The sequence below is a fragment of the Lynx canadensis genome, chromosome A3 (genome assembly GCF_007474595.2).
Source record: "Lynx canadensis isolate LIC74 chromosome A3, mLynCan4.pri.v2, whole genome shotgun sequence".
NCBI lineage: Eukaryota > Metazoa > Chordata > Mammalia > Carnivora > Felidae > Lynx > Lynx canadensis.
The window spans coordinates 121292969-121301837 of record NC_044305.1 but is presented as its reverse complement, the minus strand read 5'-3'; the positions used below and the strand labels follow the sequence as shown (position 1 = coordinate 121301837).

General features: G+C 37.1%; 1 protein-coding gene across 1 annotated transcript in view; it reads right to left on the bottom strand.

The window, feature by feature from the left end:
• Positions 1–343: 343 nt before the first annotated feature.
• ATAD2B (ATPase family AAA domain containing 2B) overlaps positions 344–8869 on the bottom strand; it is a 164579-nt gene continuing 156053 nt past the window's right edge. The window contains 3 exon segments of the mRNA XM_030311561.1: positions 344–3849; positions 5723–5851; positions 6314–6441. Of these exon segments, the coding sequence (XP_030167421.1) occupies positions 3808–3849; positions 5723–5851; positions 6314–6441 (299 nt within the window). The 3' untranslated portion in view covers positions 344–3807.

Sequence of the window (8869 nt, the reverse complement as noted above, 5' to 3'; positions counted from 1 at the left end):
AAAACACTATAAAGTAAATTAACCAAACTACCTGATGGTCTACTGGAACAGTCTTCCAAACAGAAAAACAAATGTCAGAAGTAATCTATTTGCTTCTATACAACACATTTTAGACAACCTTCAACTGGAATTAAAACCACACTTTCCCAACAGAAAAACGTTTAGCAAAACAATACCGAGGACTGCTAAAATCTAAAAGAATCCTATAATGAGATTTGGCTGGGGGGGGGGGGGGGGGGGGGGGGGGGACTTAATAAACATCATTAGGCTCTAGCTGCAAAACAGACAAGTTCGGTTAGAACGGTAGCACTGCATCTGCAGCCAACAGTAATCATCGTCAGGCTAAAGAAAGGCAGGTTTTTCTTGCCATCTTTATTCAAGTATTTCACAGCAGTTATATTACAAATTACAGTAAATGTTCAAAATTCCAGAATTCAAAAATTAAATAATTTACTTCAAACTAATGTAAAATGAAGTCAAATGCAAAACATCAATTTAACACAATTCTAAATTAAACTATAAACCCAAAATAGACCATAGTTGATGAAGTCTACTTAATCTACAAAGTAGACATACGTGACTGAAACCAAAGAGGACTCCCAAAGTCTAAATAACTGAATGTACAAAATACAAAAGATGCAGGTACAAGCCCAAATTCAAGCTTACAATGTGATTACAAATAATAATTATAATAACAATGGCATTCAGCTACGGGACCTGACACTGAAGATAACCTACCGAATAGCACCATAGCTGAACCAACTTAACCAAAAATGGGAAGATATTACCACCCCACTCCCTAAAAATAAAATCCAGTAAACCTACAAATACATTGGCATATGAGAGAAATCAAGTCATGAAAGGACATAAAACAAAACAAAACAAAATTAATCACAGGTGAGATTCAAGCTCAAAAACACAATTAACTCCACAGCCATCAGTTTCAACCCTAGTGCGGTTCCATCATCTTCAAAAAGCTCCCATGGTCCCCACAGCTGAGCATTAACCATTGTTGGGCTGTGCTGTGATACATATTTTACTGATCTGAGAGCAAAGTTTTACATAGGAGCTATCATTTATAATGCTCACAATAGGAAATAAGAACAGAGGTCAATTTGTACATATTTTCGCCAATGCTATACAGCAAAAATTAAGAACTTACATAAAGGTAAACAAAATTGAGTCCACTTGGATAATTTCACAAGCTGCTTTAAACTATAGAACCACCAAATATCTGTAAAGTAAGCAAAACTGGTATAGTGTGTGGTTTTTGGGGGGGAGAGGGGGCAGAAGGGGAGCAGAGGAGTTGATATAATTTCAGCTAATTTTTCTCCCCTTGGCATTAGACTGGCTTTCTCTTTAAGACCTAAACTGTTCAAAGTGGCAGTTCCTATCATACTGAGGGTGCCTCCTATTTCTCCATCTATATCAAGGTTAAAATAAAAAAAACTTGATCTTTTGGAAGCATTTTAATGCTAAACATAAATAAATTTCCCTTGTCAAACCCACTGATGGCTAAAATCTTAATTAACTTGTACAAATTTAGTAACCTACTAAGAACATGTGCGTTTTTTTTTTTCCTTTCACAAGTGCTGCTGTTACTTGAACAGAATGCTTCTGAATTAGAGTAACTGGAATAAATATTTAAAAAAAAATAGTGCAGCAAGAACCTGAGACTTGCAAAAAACCCTTTTAGCAGAAACTTGCTACAAAAAATCTGCTACATCTTATTTCATCAAATCTTTAAATTCTGTAACAATTTCCATCAAAATACAAAATGCTAATGTATTAGACAGTAAAATAGTCTGAACTGGTATGATGGTAATAAATACTAAAGAAAGCATGAAAATCCTCCCAATAATCAAATTAGAGGTTTCAAATAACCTCCCCTTTAAAATGGTTCATCGTTAATCGCACTTGCCCACCTTAAAAATACAGTGTGTCTACACGGGTAGCATCTTGAATTACATGACTTAACTGAATATTATGAAAACTTCATAGACTAGGTATAAAGAAAAAAGTGGCATTTCTTAAAAAATTAAGCTATAATTAGAAGGCGCAAAATGTTAATGTAAATGCCAAGAAGCACTTAAGATTACTGCAGTAGCCTACGGCCAACGTGTGCTTTCTGCGCTGGCATTGGGCACACTCCAAACAGCCAGAGACAAGGAGACAAGTACCTTAGCTTCAGCGTGTAAACGGTGGCAAAGTGATTACAGGACTCTGTAAACACTACTGGTAACTAAAATACAAAAAGCTGAGGTAGCTCAGTATCTCTGCAGTAGTCCAAGACCATTTGCTCTAATTAAAACCCAAACTATATGTGTTGCATATATTGGAAAGACACACCGGCAGCTAACGGCTACAATGAATGAAGTTATCAAGCCAACTTGTCAAAATTTTCTACTTTTTTTGTTTAAAAATCATCTGATAAAAAAATGTCACTGCACTCCCTTTGCCTCTTTGCAACTGCCTAGACTGTGTCTCCAAATTTGTAGAAAGTTTTTGTAAAACTAGTAACCCATAATTAATTTTAGGTAAGTACAATTCAGAGAAATCACTCAACAAGGTCCAAAACGGGTTCCAATCAAAATGAATAGTTGTGAAGGTAAGCTTATGGTAAGGGATTTAAACATTAATACTGTTAATGTCCATTAATTCAAGGACCATACCAGAGCTCACCTGCAACTATGCATATAGAATATGAACTTTATGGAGCTTCTGACAAATTCCTCTTTTCTGTCCATTTGGCAAGTCCTGGCTTTAAAACAAAACAGTAACAATTTACTATACACGAAATCATTCTTCTCTGGGAACTCAAACATGAATAACTATTAAATTGCCACTGAGAGAAGAAAAAAATGTCATCTATCTATTTTCTGGCCATCATTGTCAGCAATGCTGGAAACGTGTGAGTTTTTTGGTGGACTGGGTAGTATTTGTTGTTGTTGTTTTATTACATGTTTCTTAAACAGAAACAGACCATACAGGAAAACTTACCATTTTAGTATATATCATGTGGCTTAATGAGTGTCTTCATTGAGTTTTGAAAACAAGATAGGCATTTTATACCAAAACACTGGTTGCCTCTCAACGACACAGAGTATCAAAACTTATTTTCAAGGTTGTGACCAAAGAGACATTCTAACTGATTTGCTACAAACAAGCCCATCCTTTTGTTTAGCCTTACCTTTCTCAAATGAATTAAAAGGCACGTTAAAGGCAGTTCTAAAGAGCCTAATCTAATTTCATCCAGTTTCTTCAGTTTCCCACCAGAATATACCATAGCCAACTCTAAAACAGGTTTCAGTCCATTACCCAGAGGAAAAAATAAAAACAAATACGCTAAAAGGAGCAGAAAGGAGGGGAAGGAAAAAAACAAAAACAAAAAACAAAACAGGTTGCCCACTGTTTAAACAATTCAACACAGTTAAGAGAACTGCCCCATCCAGTTTCCTCGAGTTTGCTGGTCTGCTCCCTAAGAGAGAAGTCTCCAAAAGAGAGTGCACGAAAAGAGGAGCAGAAGTGAGAGCAGTTTCTGTAGCACCAAAATCTCCAATCTGTGGGGTTGTATTTTTTATTTGTGGAAAATACAACACGTTTCTGAAGTTCTGTTTGGTTCTTGTAGGCTGGTTGGTTTCAGGTACCTGAGACAATAGCACCAAATTCAACAGAGAGAAAGAATGAGTGAGAGAGCACTTTACACCAAGGCTCTGCACATAATTGGTGCAATTTGAAATTGAATGGCTCAGAAGACTGCTCTGTCAGGAGCAGATTGGAGAGGATAAACCACTCATCTTGAAAAGTTCATAGGAATGTCTCAAACATATGAACTGTTCTTTCCATCTCCTACAAGGGGAAAAAAAAGTGCATGTTATCTATTAAAGGAAGGACAAAAGTATTATGGGAAAATTCACTCTAACTTTTTAGGGAAAGAAATTTAGATACAAGTTAAGCTTTATCTATTTTCCTAATTATAATACGGGAGCTTCTCTGTAAGACTATGTTATCTGCCCTAGACACTTCCAAATGCCTCCCATTGGATATTTAGGCGAATGGATGATGCTAGTACCACTCAATGAGTATTTATTGTGCCAGATATTGTACTAAGAGATTTATGTATATAAATAATTTGTCAGCTAATAAACAAAAGAGTCCATTTGAATATAGGTAGCCTTACTCCAGAGCCTGAGTCCTTCCTTTACTCATATTCTCCCAAAGCAAAATGAATGTACTCAGCCTAGTAAAACTTGTACCCAAAGTAGAATGCACCTGTTCCCACTGCAATTCACTCTAATCAGAGCTGAAAGAAAAAAGGAGGGAAAAAAAGAGAGCCAGAAATAGTCACTGCCATCACCACCAGAAATGCCACTCACTGGTGATTCTGCTATAGCTCCCTTCCCTCCCTAAACAAAACCCCTAGATTATAGAGGTCCAAGTCCCCTACTGAAAAATGTTTCAGTACTAAAGAGTATTCAATACATTCAAGCTAATCAAATGTCAATCACGTGAACAAACAAGTTCTGGGTGGGTGGGGTTGGGGGGTAGTAAAGAACTCTACCCTACACATTTCACTTAGATGGCCAAGTGTCAAATACATCTAAGGCATCTGGTACATCTCTGTATACAATTAATAGGCCAGATTATCATTGATCAAAAATTTCTCATATATGATCAATAAAAATCACTTTTGCTAAATGTTTCATCATCTTATTACTGAATAAGAAAAAAAAAGTCAGGTTATAAAACAATATACAATATGACCTCAATTTTTAAATATACATTCACATACTTTGCTCTCTTCCTTTGATTCAAGTCCAATATTCCTTATTACACATGAAAAATAATCCCATCCTCTGCATACAAATCTTTAATATACTAGAAATGCTCCTGGAGAGCAGGGACTGTCTTATTCATGTTTTGCAGCCCAAACATCTAGCACAGTATCTGGAACTATAGGCATTCAATAAATATGTAATAACCAGACCACCAGATAAATAAGCTAACAGGCAAATGAATAGGGAGTCTAAGTCACTTAGCCATTTAGTGGGTTTCTATTTGCTCAGATGACTTCAAAAAGCAGAAGTGTGGCTTGATGATGTAAACTGTATGAACAGATATGAGTTCCTATTTATAAGGAAGAACTCACTTATGGCCCGAAGTTGTCTAGAAAGGGAACAATTCACTTTAAAAGTGCCTAAACAAAAGAACAAGCACTCCTTTGTGCAGCCATTTCATAGGACTAGATCTGATTAATGAGATGCCTTTTAAGTTCTCTTCTAATCATTAATGGGGTGGCAAACAGATCTCACTGCCCAGGCCCATTCCTTTAATCAGCAGTGGCTGCCTTGATAGCACTGGTAAGGACTGTAAGGCCATCCCCACATTCAACTGGCCCAAGTGATATGTTTAGTGATGTCAGTAACAAGAAAGGGACAAGAGAATTGTGGCATGCTCTTCTGTGTATTTCCTAACCCAGAACCACGAATTTCTGCGTTTTCCTAAACAAAGAATCTCAGATTACTTCTGTCCTGAGACAAAATGATACAGTAAGGCTTTATTCTTCAAACTATAACTCTTAATGAGTCTTCTAATCTTAAATCTTCAAAACATTCTTCAGTTACTTGGTGAAAGATAGAGACTAACTTTTTTCCCTTTTTGGGGGGAGGTGGGGTGGACAAGTAAAAGCACGTATCTGTTTAAGGATGCACTGAGCACTTACCTCTACAAGTTGTGATTTGTCATAATCTTTACGATGACGATAGATGCACTGACTAAGAAGAGAATATAATCTCTCAAGTTGATCAACTGCCAGATTGTTGCTTTTATCTACCAATAAATCAAGCAATTTCTAAGAAAAATTAGAAGAAAAGAGAATAAAATAAAGTTTGTTTTCATTGTTCACACTGAAACAGTTATATTCAAATGGTTAGGTAAGAGACACCATAGGCTATAATGTAACAGTGACACCTGATTTTAGAAGATTCTAGGGCTTAGTTTATTACCAAGACCATTTTCTAAATCCCTCAAAACACACAAAACTCTTTTTTTTTACTAGAAGCCCCAAAGCACTTATATTCCTAGGTTATAGCAAGAGATTATCAAAACTAGCTTTGTTCAACTGACTACAAACATATTGAAATGTGTTTCCATTCACTTAAAATTGACGATGGGGGGACAACACCTGGCTGGCTCAGTCAGAAGAGCATACAACTACTGATCTCGGGGTTGTGAGTTCGAGCCCCACACTGGGTGTAGAGATTACTTTAAAACAAAATCTTTAAAAAAATAAACTGGGAATAGCTAAGCTTACCTTCAATCTCTCATGATCAACTATAACAGGTGGCACAGGCTCAGAGGGCTCTTCTGGAACCAGTTCCAGGCTTGTTGTTTTTGCCTGCTCTAAAATTAACTTACGATATTTCTTTACTTTAGAAGCACCTACAATTGAAAAAAAAAAAAATGCACTGCAGCAAGTAAAAGTTAAGAAAAATCAGGCTTAAACAACTATAAATTCTTTTACCCACCACAAAAACTTTTTGGAATAAGGGTATATTCTTTAAATGGTAAATGATTTTTTTTTTGTAAGAATAAGTAGCCCACATTAAAGAAAACTAAACCACAACTATGAAAGCCAAGCCATACTAGAAGATCATCTAATAAACATATCCACTTAAAGGAAGAGAAAAGCAATCTCCACCTCTAAGCACTAACTTATAAAGCAGTCTTCACTCTTTTTATGATTCACTCTTTTCACTACAGCCATCATTTTATAATTTGGGGCTTGCAGAGGTGCCGGGGCGGCTCAGTCTGTTAAGCATCCAACTCTTGACTTCAGCTCAGGTCCCGATCTCACAGTTGTCAGATCAAGCCCCACACTGGGCTCCATGCCGAGCATGGAGTCTGTTTGGGATTCTCTCTCTCCCTCTCTCTCTGCCCCTCCCCTGCTTATGCTCTGTCACTCTCAAAATAAATAAACATTTTTTAAAAATTTGGAGCTTTCAGAACTGGAAGAGGGGAAGGAACCTAGAAAAGCAGATGCAAACACCAAGTAAGGCCAACCTATCTTCATTATTTCCTTGCAAAGAAAAAAAATCTTCCTCAACATTAACTGAAATTTCTTATTTTTCTCTTTTACATTGCCCAGAATTCTATTAGAAATTGATCTGGGTTATGACAATTTTCCTTAAAAATATAAGCCTGTTTAAAGTATAATAGGGCTAGTGATCTTTCCTACCTTAGAGTGAAATACTATAATCTAATTATTTTCCTCTCAACATCATGCCAAGACCAGCCACACTACGAAGAAAACAAATTCTGAGGTGGCTGAGCATGATCTGACAGCACCAGGCACTCCAAGGGCTAGCCAGGGCTGGAGGCCATCAAGCCCTATGCTCCCCTCTGTCTGCATACTCTATGAGAAGGCCTGGGGGAAGGAACACCAAGACAAACTAAACTATTTCAGAACTCTATACAGGACTGGCCCACATCACAGACACCAAGGAGAACCTTTCCCCTCCCTCCTGCCTTAATCCTCTTATTCCCACGTCTTCAAACAATTCCCTCTCATCAATGCCTGCTAGACAAATAGTAAAAGAACTAAAATATTGTCTTCAAAAACAAATACCTCCATGTAGCAGAGAAACTGTATATTTCAGATAGGCTTTAGAGTGAAAGCCTTGTTTTATGGTTCAATTAACATATGCGAAGAGTTTTGTTAAGACCTTACTGATCTCATTACCCTATCTATGGACATCCAGGAGCCTGACAGCTTGCACTAGGTAACACTGCCCTCCCTGACATTTACAAGTGAAAACTTCAGGTAAAGCTTTTACACAACAAATGTCTTTAAAGTTTTTAGGTAATCAATTGAACATAATATTAATTTAAACCTTTTCTGCAAGCTCACTAAAATCTCATAGTGAAGAACACTAAAAAGGATTCCTTGCCTCGTACCCACAGTGCCTCATCAGAAAGAGCTCTCCCTTTCTCCCACTCTGTCCCAGTCATTACTTAACCCTAGCTTCAACACATTTTTAAAGTTCTGACCGTATGATAAATATAAATAAATACCAAAATAAACACTGCTCTTAAAACTACCTTCTATTATTGAAGAAAAAGGAAAATTCTCAATAGGTAGCATTTAAGAACAGTACACACACACACACACACACACACACACACACACACACACACCCCTACCTATCTCTTCATCCATTAAAAGAATTCTAAGACTTTGAATTTTATTTTCCTACTTTCTAATTCTGCTAAAGGGCTCAAAAACTGGCAGCAAAAAACTTTTCCCACATAGCCCAAATCCCAGGCTAAAGCTATATATAACTCCGCACAATTTAGAGAGCATGACAGAATTTCAAAATAGCCTTGTGTTAGAAGAGTACCTATTCAGGACAGAAATGTATATTCAAAGGGTAGATCTCTAACTCACCCCATCCCACTATGGGCCAAAGAATGAAAAACAAACTAAAGCTAGGAAACCCCAGGCCCCCATTACTGCTTCTTCTTAAAAGAATCACATAGCCACGGGAAGTCAGAAGCTGGCAGAGTGCTCTGAGTCTGTGAGAACAAGGTAGATCTGACAGTGCTCATTCTACCGTTTCCTATACCAATGGCCTTACAAAGCAATGGAGCACCTTAGACTCAACATCCCTCAGATTCAACAGTGAATGCCTGGAATGAATATACCTCAGTATGTGTCAGGTACCAGAACAGGTGATTAATATACATGACTTACTTAATCTCTGCAGTGACACAACTCTAAGTTTAATTCAGAAGATGGAAAAACAGGTTTGGAGAGCGTAAGTAACCAGCTCAAAGTCACATGATTATAATGAACAGAAGTGGTAATTTA